General features: G+C 40.3%; 2 protein-coding genes across 2 annotated transcripts in view; both read right to left on the reverse strand.

Moving 5' to 3' along the window:
- LOC118113339 (B-cell receptor CD22) overlaps positions 1–17,970 on the reverse strand; it is a 1,629,935-nt gene that overhangs the window by 1,141,209 nt on the left and 470,756 nt on the right. The gene's annotated exons all lie outside the window — the stretch shown is intronic.
- On the reverse strand, positions 1,497–6,364 carry LOC118113401 (uncharacterized protein C1orf232). Its single transcript, XM_035163109.2, has 4 exons — positions 5,994–6,364; positions 4,054–4,131; positions 3,761–3,867; positions 1,497–3,072 (listed from the first exon to the last, which is right to left on the reverse strand). Exons 1-4 carry the CDS (start codon positions 6,072–6,074, stop codon positions 2,712–2,714), a joined length of 627 nt encoding a protein of 208 aa, XP_035019000.2. The 5' UTR covers positions 6,075–6,364; the 3' UTR covers positions 1,497–2,711.

Raw genomic sequence — 17,970 nt, forward strand, 5'->3', positions numbered from 1 at the left:
TCACTGGAATATCAGTTTGTTATTATTGTCCCTGACACAGAAATCAGGCGAGTTACATAAAGAAACGTCCAAAAAGCCGAACACGTCGCTGTGATCCGCTCTGAGTCAAACTGAGGCTGACAACTGTGGAAGTTACTGAGAGTCCCCGAGCTTCACAGGATCCGTGATGACAGCAGAGTCCGACTGATGCTGGAAACAGTGGAGAGTGATCAGCTAAAAAAAGAACGAACAGGAGCTTTGGGTTCGTTCGCTCCCTCAGTTTTTTAACCTTTTATTTGAGGCGTGTCGTCAATTTTAAATGGAAACGTCAACAAAGGCCCTTAAATTGAAAAGGAAGCAGTTTTGTATCTGAGGAAACATGGCACACTGAGAGAGGAAGTGGGTGTAGATCTGGGAAAACAGGAAATAAAAGAGGAGAAGGAAAGGAGGGATCGGAGAGGAAAACAGAGGTTGGATTGACCAATGATTAGAAATGTGATGCAGGTATAAAACACGAGTTTGGTGTGAAGGTCATGCAGGTAAAGATTGTTTGAATTTTGTGGTAATGGGAGCCCCCTGCTGGTCAAAGGACCAACAGACAGACAGAATTACACATCCACTATAATTTAAATCCACTTCAAGGCTTTTATTGTGGGTGTAAAATGAAATGAAGTGACAGTGGTACAGAAAGTAACACACAGACAAGTAGACACACAACAGTTTAAAAACAACACAAGCAAAATATAGAATAAAAGGTAGGGTAATAAAAAAAATGAGTACATGTACTGAGTTATACTTATATTTCACTTAATATTGCATAGTTGGATATTATTGCACTTGTGACTAATATCAATGCTCGTGTTAGGGCCTCCAACAAAGTCAAGGTCAAACCAGTGACTACATGGAAAGTCCCTTAACACAAACAAATAACTTAGGATAAAAGCATAAAACCATCAAAAAGTATAAAAGCAAGACAAGGTTTTGAACAATTCATAAAAAAGCAGGATCAGAGCTTTATAATTCAGACAAAGTGGATTTGTAAACATGAACCAAATCCATGAAGAGGACGAGCAAGATCCGGAAACAACATCTTAATCAGACCTAGGAGATAAAAACCCTTATATAGCAAAACACTTCAAAACTAAAGTTACTCAAAACAGCACAAACAAAGACCTCCAACCCAGATTCTTTCCTCTTGACATTTAGTGAGTAAAACAAATGTCTTCTGGGAAAAGGTTTGTATAACAAGGCTTCTAATGATATCTCTAAAGATGGCTCATCTTCTGTTATTGAATTACTTGTTAAAAGCTAATAAAACAAGCTTTTCTTTATTAGAATAATACTTAAATATAGTAATTTTATTTCCTTTTCCTTTCAGCTTGTCTTTTTGCCTCTAACAGATACAAGATGCACAAAAAGGTTAAATTTACCTTTATTATATTTATATTTCTTCTTTTTAGTTTCATCAAACAGTCTTGGAACAGAAAAGAAAATCACTTCCAGTCTTTAATACTTAGTCAGATCATTTAATGCAACAGTCTTTATTAGAGCATACAAGAAAACAAAGCAGCAGAATAATACAAACGACAAAGCAAAACCTAAATCAGAGAGAAAAAACAACATTAAATATATTAAAATTACGTCTCAAAATTAGGAATGTTGAAAACTCACACTTTCAGTCACAATCAGAAAAAGTCAAGTCAGCGAACTCATCACATGAACAGACCACACACATTCATATTTCACACAGTTCATTTAAATGCCGACATGAATATGATGCAATAGTTATGTTTCTCTCCACTGTTTAATCCCCTGAACAGGTTCAGTGAGATTATCCTCCACTAATCCAGCTATCACTGTCTTTCATCTCCTAATCCTGTATTTGCTAAACTGCAGATCAGATCAAGTTTGCAGACAGGTGTGAAGGCCCCTTCATGCTCAGTGCTGCAGCAGTTTGGATGAACAGATACATCACCACACGATCCCCAGAATAAAGAGAGCATGAGCGAGGAAATAATAAATCTGTTGAATTTAACTGTTTACTCCTTTGGCTACACGTGTTTTTAGTTATTAAAGAAGTAGCCATTAGCTGTGTGAGCAGGTTTGCATAGTGCACCCATCTTATTTCCAAGGCATAGTAAAATATTTCTTTGATAAAAATAGAATATTTTATATATTGTAGTCTTTAAGTCCCCCTAGTGACATGATTCTGTAATAGCAGTAGTATGTGTTTCTCTAAGTTCTTCTTTCTGTATCTACATATGAATAAAGTTATTGATCATTGATCTTTTTAAAGATATCAAAGACACATGTGCCATCGTTCCTAATTGCCCGAGAAAATTAAACACAAACAACTCGTTTGCTCTTACTTTTAAATGACATTGTGTTGTTTTATCTTTAGTATATAACTGGCTGTTTTAATTCGTCCTCTTTGTGAAGATCTTTGTAACTTCTGTTTTGAACGGTGCTCTAGAAAAAAGTTATTTATTTATTTTCTTTGGGCCTAAAATTGTGCAATGGAAAATTAAATGTTTTTAAAAAACACTGGTTTATTATAATTTCTTTCCTTCAATATGATGGTTGATGGATAAAAAACATTTCTGAGGGACGTTGCCTAAGTTCAGTTCATCTACATGACATGTTGTGTGATGTATCACCTGCTTGAACACAACCAGTTAAACCCCCCCCTCCCCCTCCACCGGCCTCACACCCTTCCCACTCTCCTCCAGCAGCTAGTTGGTCTTGGTCATGCTCTTGGTCTTCAGCTCTGCCAGCTTACTGGTGACAAAGTTCCACTTGAAGGGAGCGTCCTCGCTGCCTCCTCCCAGCGACACGTATTTGGAGAAGCTGTTGTTGCTCCTTCCTCCTTCTTCGCTCTCCTCTCCCTCAGTGATCTCCCCGTCCAGGTTCTCCTGCCCTCCTGCCTCTGTCACCGCCTCCTCACCTTGGCCTTCCACCACCTCGCTTGGGGCAGCGGCGGCTGCAGCTGCGGCCTCCGCCTGCTTCTTGGCGGCCCAGTTGGCTGAAAAGCTATCCCAGAATCCTGAGCGTCGGTTGGGTCGAGGAGGCTCCTCGGGCCTCACTGCAAGAGGACTGAGAAATGAAAAGAGAAAGTAGAGGGCAGAGATGTCAGTCACTTTCAGAATGGGCACTTTAAAACATATGATTATTCATTGAGTGGGTACAAAAACATACAATGAACATTAAGGACTAATTTATGTTCAATTACAATTTCTATGTGATTAGAACTTGGGTAAATAGTTTGAAAATTTGAATGTACACAAGAATTTGATGATCAGACTGAATCCACTCTCATGCCTGCACGATGCGTATGATGCTAGAGGCCCTGCAGCCATTTAGCATAGCTTAGCATCAAGAATGGAAACAGAGGGGAACGGCTAGCCTAGCACTCTACAAGCTCTTTGTACTGAGCTAAACCAGCTAACTTGTTGTAGCTTATTGTAGAACGATTGAAAATTCTTATAGAACTGTTTGCATGAAAGGGATTAGGTCCCAAAAACGATACATTTATAGTAAAGATGGAATCATCATCATACATGAAATATAACCTTATTAAAATGTGACCTTTTAACCAAATTGAACCCAAATCTTTACTGTAGAAACCTATTTTGATCAGACCTTCTTTCCTGTTCAGGCTGTCCGTGGTTATTTGAGCTTCCTTTAGGTGTAAGTGAAGTATAATTAACTTATGATAATGCACAGACGTTATTTACACAACACAAATGTCCCAGGTGCTACAAGGTGTGGGTATAAAACTCACTGGTCAGCGACTGGTGGACTCTCGGTCTCCTCCAGAAGCTGGTGCTCATCATCTTTGTTGAACAGAGTTGAAAGTCTGTTCCAGCTTTTGGCCCCGGCCCCTTGCATCTGCACACACACAGGGTCAAAGGTCACAATAGACTCAATTGAACACTGATCCTCTCTTATACTTTTTTATAAATGATTTTAACTTATTATTCCTCATTACAAGATATTCACTGTATTTGTTTTCCAGGATTCACCTAAAACTATTTTCGGAAGATAAACAAAACTCCAACTCCAATGTTCACGTACTTTCTTGGCCAGTTGGGAGACGGCGTTGGGCCCCTCCTCCTCCTGCACTGGACTCATTTCATTCTCCACCTCTGTGACCTGCAAAATAAAAATACAACTTGACGATGAAACAGATGCAGACAGAAAATCTCCTTCATTTATTTTACAACAAAGCAGGAGGGGAAGCACAGGATTGGTGCAAATATGTCGCCATCTACTGGAGGTGGAAACAAGCATTTTGAGTTTGTATTGGGTGTACACTTATACACTCACAGTGTAATATTAGAATAGTATTTCTACACTATAAGTTAAGGTCATGGTACACATGGCATAGACTCAAATAGCAGCTCTGACAAACACATCCATCTAAATGGAAACTATCTCTCCAAGCACACTGAGTATTTCCTGTCGTCCTTGTTGAGGTCGTGGCGTAGTGAGAGAGCACGGTTGGAAGCTGTCAACTGGTTCGTTCGATGACACCGCAAGGTCCTAGCTATCTGTCTCACCCCCATCAGTCCGCCAGTGGAACGCCAACTAATCCGTATGTTTAGCTCTTGTGCAGGATCAGGTTTCTCAGCCATCCACAGATCTGGGTCAGCCTGTTTCACCGGTACCAAACACAGGATAGTACAGGTGTCGCAGTGAGGCCATGAAAACCAGTGGTGGGAGAAGTACTCAGAGTATTCAAGTGTAATACAACCACTCAAAGTACTTCATTACAAGTAAATATGCTGCACTCATAATCCTACTCCAGGTTGAGCATAAACCGTATTTTACTGTTGTAAGTGATATACGTGGAGCTTATATTTCTATATTTACAGTTTGGTTGTTCAGTCCAATGGTTCCCAACATACAGGTTGACCCCCTGAAATGAATCGTAACATAAATCTGAGGGGACTTTAGTAGGAGAGGAAATTAACAATTAACAACTATTCAAATAAAACCATCTGAGAAGTTTAGAGAGGAAATTAGTGAAATAACATCTCAGATCATTGAAATATGACACGGGGTCCCTTAAAGACATTTTTTTACCTCTGCTAAGGAAGTTATATTTTCACACCTATCCTTTAATTTGTCGTTTTGTATGTGTATGAGCAAGATTACTCAAAAACAACTAAACAAATTTTCATGAAACTTGTCGTAAGGATGCAGTGTGTGAAAGGAAAGAATCAATAAAATGTTGGTACAGATCCAGATCAGGGAGCAAATAATAATCTATTTAAATTTTCTTAAACATTGTGAGATCAGAAAGTTTTTCAACATTTTCAGCAATTTCCCAGGAAATAATTCATGGATCTTAATGAAAAATATCTGACATATTTAAAGAATATATATATGGTATATGAGTATATGACTGTTTGACATTTGGTGCAGCTTGATTGAATTTAAAGGGACTGTTGGATGCTGGCGGACGTATATGTGCTGTGAGTGTGATTCTAGCTTTGTAAGCCAAAAGGTTTGGGAACCATCATAAAATCTTAATAAGTAACGAGAAACTACAGCGTTGAGAGAAAAGTAGCGCAGGAGAAAGTATAATATTCTCTTCTGAGGTTTAAAGTGGCATACAATGGAAATACAGAAGTAAAATACCTCAGAGTGCCTCAGAGTTCAGGGCTTGAATAAATGTAGGTTCCATCTTTCCACCACTGATGGAAACCAAACAATAGAGATCACAGTGGATCTACAACCCGTCAGCATCAATAACAGTTTCATCAGTGATTTCTCTGGCAGGGTCTTTTCCAGAGGAAGCGCTGCGGAGGCCTAACTTCTGCTTTAAAGTTCCCTTTACTGAGAAAAACCATCGGAGCTCATCTGACCCTGTGATGAATAAGAAATGATGAGCAAAACCAAACCTGCTGACTTGTGACTCGACCCGGTGACGGTGCCAACCACCGTGTCAACCCTCTCATGCTACACCCCATGAATGTGAATTAATGGAGAAAGGTGTAAAGATTCTGTACCTCCTCGGCAGCGTCCTCCTCATACTCCGGGTTCAGCGTCTTCAGCACTTTGCTCTTATAAAGCTTCCACACGGGATTCATACTTGCACGGATGATGCTCGGCACTCGGGGCAAGACCTGTGAAGACCTCTCTGACGTCCACCCTCCACCAAGTCTCCTCTTCCAGCGTCAGCACGTCTCAGTTGGGCCAACGTCGACCTGTTCCCATGCATAAAGTTCTCAGTGGTTCAGGAGGAGCAGGGGAACCCGTTCAGCTCTGAGGCCCCGACTGACTCATAGCGTCTCTCCTGAGCTTTGTCAGATTCAACTGGGTTGACAGCTGCGTTCCTCCCCGCGGAGTCTGAGCACAGGTGAGGCTGGGGAAGCTGTGCTGATCATGCAAGCGCTCACGCAGGTGTAGACACACACACACACACACACACACACACACACACACACACACACACACACACACACACACACACACACACGCACACACGCACACACGCACGCACATCCAGTGTCCCTGTTCAGAAACAGGTGTGGATTTCCTCATTCATATTTTAGAGAGTCTCTTTTCCAGAGCCAGAGGTCCATTGTCAGCCAGCGTTGGTACACTGGCTCCTGTAACCCTCATGCACACACACACACACACACACACACACACACACACACACACACACACACACACACACGCACATGCACACACACGCACACACACACACATGGTGTGTTTATGTTTGGATAGAAATGTTATATTGATTATTTTACAGGTTCCAAAGTTGGATCCTAACTCTTCCTGATGTAGGAAACCCTATAACAATATACAATCACAAAGCAGAAATGCCTTTATAAAATAAAGATATATAATATTTTCTTATTAATTAAACCAAACACACACATTCATGCAGTTTATTCAGGTCAACACACCTTCATCTCAACACAACCCAACTTATCTTCCACTGTTACCTGGGCACTTCCTCACCGTCCCCCCCTCCGTCCTCATTGGCTGCTGCAGCACATCAGTCAAACACCAATCAGATTTCAGGAACGCTCCACAGGGTTTTTGTGACTGGTCACTTGGAAACCTGAGTGAGGACGTCCAGCGTCGTGGAGATAAAGAGAGACGTATAAAGCTTTGATGACTGATTGGGTTTCACCGGCCACCGACAACAATGCAGCCGACCAAGGAAAAACAGTGTTTTGTATTTTTTGACTCAAACATGTGTTGTTAACATCCGAGAAACAATTTAATTCAATGTTAATATGTGAAGTTAACATGTGTGAATGATCTGTTTTATTGCAGTTATCATTATCACATGAGAAACATCTACAAACAATAGAAACACAGCACTTACTTATCCACACTCGCTATATAGATGATAATCTTGATTATACACCAGAGACATTTGATCTAAACTTTCCTATAGCTCCTGTTGCTGGGTTTGATTACCAAACACAGTCCACAGTAATGAGGACTGTGTGGTCGAGCAGATCCATAAGATCAACATTAATTATGAATGCAGTTCTATGGACGACTCGTCTATACACACAGACTGCTGGGAGCTGGTTGGTTATTTGAAGAGCAGCCAGTTTGGTTGTGGCCCCGAGCAGCTCAGGTTTCAGACCAGGAAGGGACACACCCAAGTATTTAACACACCACGCCAAGGATCTGGAGGCAGCTCCACTTCTTTGATGACCAACATGTCGGCTCTTTTTAAAGGATTATAGGTTGGAACTGATTCAGCAGCATAGTCGTGGAAATCTGAAGAAACATGTGAAGTTTTAAACAAGTCTCAGGCACGTTAACACCAAAAAGATCTGGGAATAGTTCAGGTTATTGCAATGAGATGAGGCTGATTCATTTAAATTGCATGTATATATATATATGATCCCACCATGATATTGTGATGCGCTAACACAATACAAAGTTATAGTTTAAACTACACGATAGTATATAGAGAAACTAGAACGAGCACATTTTGAACTAATCAAATAATATGACATATAACAACATAAAACTTATTGGGGGTATCACACTGAATAATGATATATATATTTCCTTAAGTAACATTTTGCATCATGATTTTTATGTAGAAGATGACAAAACTATTACTGTCAAAGCACAAGAAGTGGTTCTATGTTCCTGACCTCATTAAAAGATGTGAAAGGATAAAATAAAAGTTTCGTTCAAATATTTTCTTTTGTATTTTCTTCTCTTGATACTCTGATTAATTCATTTCTGATGCGTTTGTCAGTCGTATTATTTCCTTGGTTTCCAATGACGACCTCACAATTAAACCAAATTATGTAATCATTGTATGTGTAATGAATGTAAGAGACATGGACGACAAAGATCTGTAACATCACTGATCAGAACTGCCTCATCTTCCCTGAATCTCAATCATCTCCTTTTCAACTCACTGGTTTTCAACACTAATTCATTACTGACAGTTGTGAGTCATCGCCTCTGATTACCACTAGGGGGCTCAATAGGCCTTTACACTGTTGAACATCTGGTTTTGCACATCATGAGGACACTTCCATCATTACACTTTGGTTTTTCTATATAAATTGCTATATTTAATCTTTGATTGGCCAAATTATGTTTTAAAACATCTTTCACAACTGTACCAGCATCAGCAGATTTTCATATAATATATAATCCAATTACAGCATTTAACAAAAAAAGAAAAACTGGAAATGATGGAAGTGTCCCAGTATAATTGTGTAAAGATGTAGAGGTGATCTACATAGTTTGATTACATAGTTTCTAAACATTTAATTGTCACCGTCAGTACCGTCCCTGTCTGTTTTTGTCACCTGGTTTAGTTCAGTTCTACTTTATCTCACCAAGATGTGATTATCACGTGGATTCTCTGAGTCCAAAGTTCTTTCTGAATCTGGGACAATACCTTTATCTTAAAGGACACTGTATCTGGATGTTAGGGGCTGGGCTCATGCATGAGGAATTTGTATTTGAACTTTTGAGAACTTGCACATTTGCCTTTTTGCAAATACCAGGTTTGCAATGACAATAGAAATAATATAGATTCTACTTTGGAGCTTATTTAGGTGGAGATGAACAGATATTTTCTTGTCTTCGTACCCTCTCTTCTTCCAGATGACAAAGACCAGTCTCATCTACATGTGCATCATATACATGCGATGCGTCCTTTTATGGGACAATACAATTACCTTTTGTTGACCACTAGAGGAAGACAGTGGTCCAGCTCTGTGGGACAGACTGTACAGAACATTGTGTACAAACACAACCTCCAGTCATCAGAGAGCAAAAGCAAGTGAGCTGAGCCGATTCAGATTTTATGCAAAATCCTTCATGTTTTTGAATAAGATCAGTCAGGGAAGCTGCAGCAAATCAACTGGACCTCTGTTGAGCAGCCAGTTCCCTCCAGTACCACATGGGGGCGCTGTGCAGAGACTGAGGACAGATGAGAGGACGATGAGCTGTCACATGGACACATTCTCTTTGCCACTAAATCCAGCAGCTCTGAATATAACCGGAGGAACGTCCTCAGACAAACAAAAACATCGTCATGTGAGTGTTGCACAGACACAAGATATAATTAATGTAGCTGGTGATTCCCATCAAGTAACTCTGTGTCCTCAAACGGCTGAAATCAGCAGGTTTTCAAGTAATAATCCACATGAGACGTTGAAATAAACTTTCAAAGGAAAACTGGTGGTTGTTGGTGAAAGACATTTTATAATGCTTAACTTAAGTAAAAGAAGCAAAACGATAGTGTCAGAATACTGAAGTTTACGGAAGAAATGAAATGTCAAAAAAATGTACTTGAAGCATGAGAAAGTTGTCAAGATGCATCATTAGAATACATTAGATTCAAAAACAGACAAATATAAAGGGAGAGCTCATTTGAACTACTTTACATACTTGTTTCATTTATTACAAAGCACGTTGTCTTATTAAGTTATTACGTTTTAAAATTGAAATTACGTTGACCTTTGTAAAATACTGGGGAGAATATTTAAACAAACGTTTATGTAATAGGTAGCATGAATTAAAGTGCAAGTACATTGGTGCAGAAATATTCCAGTTTACTACACAGGGACTGTATCAACCCTGAGAGCAGAGGTCAGAGCAGGTGAACCAGTTCATCCTGCTCCTTCACACATCTCACTCTGTTAATCTGAGACACTCACTCACAGCAGGAGACATTTTACACCCGACCTTCTCCTCACATCCCCCATCTCCAGTATTTCAACAGGAGTTCAACCTCCTGCTGCAACTTGGATTTGTGAGCGCGAGAGCCTGGACTTCATAAACCTGACTCGTGTGTTAATGCTCACGGCACATTATGTTTCCACCCCGAAATAGATCTGAATGTAAATACTGAGCCCTGCACGGCTGCTGTTCAAACACAGCATGAGGGGTGGTGAACTGGTGAAGGGACCTGACGTGGGCCCTGGTGCACCGTGCACCGTCAGGTCCCACAACATGTTCTTCTAGCACCGTAGTTTTTGTTAATTAGAGTTCTAACGTGAACTTTTGATGCTAGCTACTGCGTCTCCAGCGCTAAACTAAGCTAGCAATCTCTGTATAACAACAACAACAACCTCCTAGCTCTGGCTAAATAGACATGAAAGCGGTTTAACGGGGAGTTATTGTCTGAAAATTCACATGAACGCCATCTCAAGTCGGAACAACAATTCAGAAAGTTAGCAAAAATGTTGGTACAAGAGTCAGTGATTCCATCGCTTATAAAACAACATCACTTGCATACTTTTTGTGTTTTTTCCCTCTTTGCTTACACATATGTATGTTTAAAAACAGGTTATATAATGCGGTGCCACTCTCACATTCTTAGTTCTTCTGATGTTTTACGAGGTTCTGTGGGCGTGTGAGTTTGAGCTGTGTGGATTCCTGTGGTGCCAACTGTTGTGTAACATCCAATAAAATGCTCATTGAAAGCTCCTCCCACCTCCATAAGAAGGCTTTCACTGTTGTTGTTGTTAAGTTTCCATCATCAACTTGGCGTCAGACTCTGGTTTAACATCAGAACGATCAAGGATTTCTTTCTTTTTTTCAAATGGACTGAATGCATTACAGTGTAGTAGATCTCGTTTCAGAAACATCAGAAACTTTACACAGTCCCATATAGAACATTCTTTATTTCTTACAATGTAGGGACACAAAAAAAAAACTTGACATATCTCCTTGAATCCGTTGTCCCAGTGCATCCTGGGATGTTTCCTTATACCCCTGTGACACCAAGAGTTCTTATGCTTCAATTATTATCTATGACTATCCAAACTCTGCCATAATTTCAGTGTGTGTTTACATGCACAGAATACTTACTTTGCATTAGCCTGCATTGCTCAGTTTGGTTTGCAGAGTCATTTACATCCTGACCATTGCAATGCCTTCGAATTTACATGTGTGTGTACATATGCAAACAGAACTCCACCTGGTAGACCGGTTGTCCCACCAGAGGAGGACATGACACCGGGAGGTGGATCTCTGAGTAAATAGTGACACATTCCAGTGACTCTTTTAACACTGACCAGTTCAAATCAACCTAAGTATTTAACAAGTTGCTGTGTTTAGACTGTGTGTGATTAGACTGAGAGTTTAAATTCTACCTCATGAGTAGTGTGGAGAAAGTTGTCAATCATCACACAAGTTAGTATTGAAAACAAGCACAAGCAAAATGCACAAGCATTTAAAACATAAAACACACAAAACGATTCTTTAAGCCCAGTCAGAAAGAAACATGTTAATAAATCTCATTAACTGTAAAGGTTTTTATCGAGGTCGACTAATTATTGTCAGACAGCTCTCGATGTGGAAAAAAATAAAAGACTAAAAATACATAATATATATGAGTCACCCTGCATGTGTCATGTGGGTCCTAGGACCTGTGGACTTAACCTATACTGGACCTGAGGGTGTAAATATATACAGAGCAGTGCTGGTGGTCTATGGCTGTGAACTCATTGACGTGACATTAGTGGAAGAACATGTTTCCTCAGTTTAAACACTGGTGCCTTAACCATGAAGAATGCAGTAACATTACTACTTAGAGGGGGTTATGTGTGTTTTGGTACTTGAACTACGAATCATAGCAGTATCATATTTTGATATAGACCAGTAGCCTGTGTCTAAATTTCTCATTCACACAACCTTTCCGCTTTGGTTGCAGGCAGCTCCAGGAATGGACATGTCAGTCCACTACTTTTATTTAGTAGGAAATTTCGTAACAACTATTGGATGGTCGACCACAACGTTGTGTAAAGACTGTAAATAAAGATGCGTATCCAGTTTCTATCTTGGTACAAAATCAAACTGAAATATCCTGAACAAGGCTGCTGCTATATTTACACTTTAAACCTCATTTGAAGCCAGAGAATGCGCAGTAGTGATCATGTGGTGTAGAGCTTGAGTATCAGGGTCATGTGGTACGCGTCGGCCAATCGTGAGTCAGTCTCAGCTGTCAATCAATTTCACCTCGTTTTTTATAGGGTCAAACAACTCATTACAACCAAACTTACCAGAAAACTGAATACTTCACCATAAATCAGTGTGAGAAGAACTAACACCATCTTGGGGAAAAATCATTTGACGTTTACTTTGACCTTTTAGTTTGGTTTATGACCCTTTATTGCAGCCAGCCACCAGGGGGCGATCAAGATGATTTGGCTTCACTTTTGTGGAGCTGTCATGTCGTCTGTTGTTATATAAAATCATTCATGCACCTCATATGTTTTATAACTTGTTTTGATTTGTCCAGTATTTTGTTAATGACCAAATTATTGAACAGACACATTTAAACCTTCAGTGACTTTGATTTTAGCGCTAATTAGCAACGGTAAACATTAGACCTGCTAAACATCAAAATGCTATTGTTGTTTCTTCGAGCATGGCCTGCTGACATTAGCATTTAGCTCTAAGTACAGCCTCACAAATCCTAGACTCAATATATAACTGGAGAATAAAGAAAATCTGCAATTGCATCTAGCTGTTATGTGCTTCCAAGCTCTTTTCTCTATTTACATCTACAAACCTACTTTCTCAAACTGTCAGTGCGCTTCAGGACATCACCTGTTAAAACTGGTTGTGGAGTTTTTCGGAGCAGGTTTTTTTGTCCCGGCTGCGTCGCTCAACAGGAATTTAAAGTTCAAGGCCTAAAAGAAAACACACATGAGAGAGTTTAAATCTTGGCTGATGAGACGCACTGAGATATTTGAAGATTTCAACACACGTGCACATGGCTGCTTATACACAGCTCACAGATGCATATGTGTACGTGAATGTGTTGACTTGTTTGTGAGTGGACGTGACCAGTATACACGACAGAGCTGTGAAGCATGTTATGCAACAGAGTCAAATGACCTCACCGGCGACCTATCACAGCCTCTCATTCTGCATTACAGTATCTACTGTTGCTGCCATGATGGAGCAACTGTTTCCTCTCATCCTCGCCAAATCCTCCAGTTTTGACCTTAATATATTGATTAACTGACAGCTGTGTCGACAAATGAGCGACAGTTTAGGGACCAGAGCAGTTTACGAGCGTGCGGTTGCGTGTCGGAGGGGTTCCACGTGGACGTTGTGGCACAATGTGCCACAGCAGCCTCTCAGATGTCTGTTCACGTCCGTCCACAAATAGAAGAGGATGCAGGGATTCAGGGGGATGGAGGGATTAAAGGAGATTTATGATGATTTTTCAGTTTTTCTCTTTCCTCTAGTGTCTCAAATAGCAACGTTAAAAAAACCAAAGACCACGGTAGCTACTGACGCTCCTGAAACACCTGGTCAGTAGTTCACCACCGTGATGTCACATGACCTAATCGTGATGTCACATGGCCCACATTCACATAATGCATGTTTAGTAGCTAGAACTCGGAGCAGCTAGTAGCCCGCCTGGCACGCCCTTGAACAATGCTAGGCGAAGCGAAAACAGACACCAATGTTTCCTATACTTGCTGAAAGCGGTTGACCAATCACAACAGAGTGGGAGAGCAGGCCAATCAGAGCCGACAGAGCTTTATCGGGAGGGGAGGCCTTAAAGACACAGAGGCTGAAAAGAGGAGCTGCAGCAATGCACACTACGAGGAAAGTGATGTGTCGTATGCGGCATACAAATCTTTTCAAGTAACGACCCAAATTAAAGTTATAAACCTGAATAACAGTATAGAATGTCTCCTTAACAGCTATCGTACAACTCTGCATTCTCTGTAAAGCCGTCTTAGTTATGGAGCTCTGGAGCAGCAGTTGGTGTAATTTTATCAGGTGTCAGATGAGATATAGATACGTCAGTGATAGAAGAGCAAAGTAGGGGAAAGGCTGTCGGTGAAGTTAGAAGTAAAGAGAGAAGCCACAAGACGTGTTTTATGTAAGCCGAGTTACACGTTTTGGGTTTTACAGTGTAAATACACAAGAACTTACACAAAGCCCGTATAGATGCAGGAAAACAAGCAGCAACCTGCTGACACAGAGACAGTGTGTGTGTCCACTGCAGAGCTTCAGTCTGCAGGAACCAAAACATGTTGACGTGTAAATATGAACTTAAACTTAGATACTGTATGTTTCTTAAGTTGCTGGTTCAAACTTCTCAAACATAACAGTAAAAGGTTTTTTTAAGGAAACTGTCAATGGGCATTTTGTTAGATGTTACACAACAGTTGGCACAACAGGAACTCACGGTGCCAAAACCCTCACGTCTGCAGAGCCTCGTAAAAAAAACACAGGAATAACAAGGAAGGATGTGTGCAAAGCAAAAGCTGTGTGCATGGAGCTGTGTTATCTAACAAGCTGCTTTGCATGCAGACAAAAACACAAACATGCACACGGACACTTGCATATACGTGAGTGTTCATATACTAATGCACACACACACACACACATTATATAAAGGGACGTTCCAATGAGGCAAGGTACAAACTGACACTTTTCAGATATAATGTGACCGTTACTCCTTTAACAGGTGACTTCTAATGTGATCTACACACAATGAGTCAAATGTGAGTTCACTCAAATCCTCTTATCTGATGTGTGATTAGTTTAAAGAGAAAAACGTTTGATCAAATCTAGGGAGATTTCATCATTGATTCCTTTGCTGACTTTGCTGTTAAAATAGTATTATGAAATTTGGCGGAAACAAATCTATCACAAGACGTATGACATGTAACCACTCACTGCGCCCACAGGCATTCGCTGCTTTACCAAACCTGTGACTTTTTGGAATCTGAGGGAGAAGCCGGAGTCTTACCCAGAGCGCTTTTGTTGTGAAGTGACTCACGAACGCACCGTGCACTGTGCACGTTCGTGTATCTTATCCATCGACCTTTTCCCAGAAAACAACCAACTTCAATAAGAAGAGATAAAGGCCTTGTTTTAAGAAAAAATCATGTGTCAGGTTTGACTTACTGAAGACAAGTAAAACATTTGTTTCATATCATAAAGATTATAAAAGTTACATAGAAAGTAAACCTTATGCGTGCAGGTGAGTGCAAGTGAGTACGTTGCCATATCTAACAACTCATATAAGCTCCTGTTTACTGTTAAAGATAAAAGTAGGTCAATAGGCCCGGAGCTATTCCATTGAACTATGTATGTCAAGACCTGATAATGACATGGCTGGGAAAGGTGATCTATTCCTGACAAGACACTCCTCTCCTCAGAAATGCAAAACAGATGTGACACGAAACCTTTAGTAGAAACAAAGTCAAAACCAAAAAGGAGAATTCACAAAACGTGAGAAGAAGTAAATGCAGACAACCTGCCGGATGCTGAGACTTCACACAAAACCTCCTGATCATACTTTTGTCCAGTTAAATGTATTAAATGTCAACAGTGAAGCCTCTTAAACAGGTGAAGGTGTTGATCTTCACAACTAAAATATGTGAAAATGCCTCATATGTCACTAGTTTGTCTTAGTAGTTTGCCCAGAGAAGCAATTTGAGAACAATCTGTGATTCTTCATGACAGAAATACTTCAACAACTGTAATGAGAGGATTTAGTATTTTAAGGGAATGAAAGTGTATCGTTCCCAAACCGCTGCCTCTTTCCAGCTTTGGCTCCCACAGTCTGTGTTATTCTCACAGACGCTCCCCTACGATACAGACAGGAAATCAGCAGCTCAGCGCTCCCGCTCCTCTCATATCGTGGCTCAGCCAGAAAAATGTGCCCGTCCAAACGGTGCAGGGAGCTAAAACAACATTCTCAGGCTGTGGATTGTGATTGACAAAAGAAACAGTATGAACAAAGAGTGGGTGACTTTAAAAGGGGATGAACACATACAGAAAACAGTGAGACAGTAAAGTTTTCACTGTAGGTTTTGTCTGTGCAAAGTGTGGGATACTTTGCCCAACACCATATCATTTGAAGTACACTGACATATTGTTAGAAAGCACGACTGGATAAAAGAAACTGTGTTACTGTGCCCGCTTCTCCAAATTGGACATTTTCTAAATGATAAAACCATATTGTCTTTATTTTCTATCTTCATTGTAAACTTAACGTTTTTTATCGACTGTTATCGAATCTATTTTATCATATTCTGTTGTATTTTCTAACTTTTTTTTCATGTGTATATATTGTACAACTCTGGTTGTTTTAACTGTGCTTCATAAATTAACTTGACTTGTCATGATTTATTTTTTCAGTCTTGTCGTGTAGCAGGCTATTGTTTCATGTGTGTATATCTAGAGAAAGTGTTTCGTCATCATTTTTATTTTTGACAGTGGAGTCACTAAGTTGTGTGACAGTGACAGATAGTTGTGCTTTACCAGTCACTCCTTCCTCCTTTGACTGGTTTCCATTTCAGTTTTGCAACAGACTCTGCAAATGTTTGCTCCCTCGTGTGTTTCTCGTGTAAGCTGTGTGACGAAGCAGGAATAGTTACATGTTTAAAAATAAATCCTCATTATAATGTTTAAATGACATGACAGCTCCACAAAAGTGACACCAAATCGGGCAAGGCAGGAATGTCATCGGTTTAGTCATTGGTGGAGCCAACAGACCAACAGATTATCCTTCAAGTCGCTGATGTTGCTGAAAGATGCTAGAGAAACGTCTGGGACAAAGGTTTCAAAAGTGTTATTTAAATCTGTAGAACACGTTAAACTTCAATGTCATTTATTAAAGTCATGAAAGTCCTTTTATTAATGCTGGAGAGGTGATGTCAGCTCTTCTGTTTCATAAACGTGAAGCCTTAATTATTATTTTGTTTACAGTAAATACCCTGTTATTAATTGATAGTGTTAAATAAGTAGAGACCAAAAATTAGAGTTCTAGTCCAAGTGTAAAAATCACTGTATTCAAAAGAATGAATCTTAAGTCTTTTTATAGCTGCACACAATTTTCTTGGCACTTAAGAGACGACATCAGCTGGCAACAGTCATAAAGAAATATCCTGTGGGAGATTAAAAAAACAGTTGAGCCCATAAATAGAGAAACAAACAGCCTCCGAGTCAAGAGATAAGCCGCTTTTCAGTAAATCCTAATGAAAAGGACTCACAGGGACATAAGGGAGGAAAAATCAGAGATTAAGAGGCAGAACATGGCGTTCTACATCCCTGACCTGGGGGGGCAAAGGGCTGATGGGAGCAACAGCTGTAAACACATAAACTACAGGGTCACCCACTTTGCATTGTAAATATTTCTTAATTGGATTGGGACGGTTTTATTCTATGGAACCTAAAAGTGATTCAATCAAACAAACGTTCATGATCGCTAGAAAATAGAATAAGAAGAATTGAAAAGTGTGTCAGAGTAAAAGTGTATCGTTTGGAGATGGGAGCTTTTTATGGGGCAGCAGATCAAAAGAGATGCTGCAGGGTGGGGGGGTCTGGATCTCAGAGACGGCGTGTTCCCTGCTACCGTCGACATGTCTACACTCCCGGGCAGAGGCCACCCCCGGAGTGTACCTCCATGTAGCACGTGGCCCAGCCAGGCACGTGCACGTTGCCATCTCCACGGCCCGGATGTGCGAGGGATGCTGAGATGTGACCTCA

This window comes from Hippoglossus stenolepis, chromosome 8, assembly GCF_022539355.2.
Source record: "Hippoglossus stenolepis isolate QCI-W04-F060 chromosome 8, HSTE1.2, whole genome shotgun sequence".
NCBI classification, from domain to species: domain Eukaryota; kingdom Metazoa; phylum Chordata; class Actinopteri; order Pleuronectiformes; family Pleuronectidae; genus Hippoglossus; species Hippoglossus stenolepis.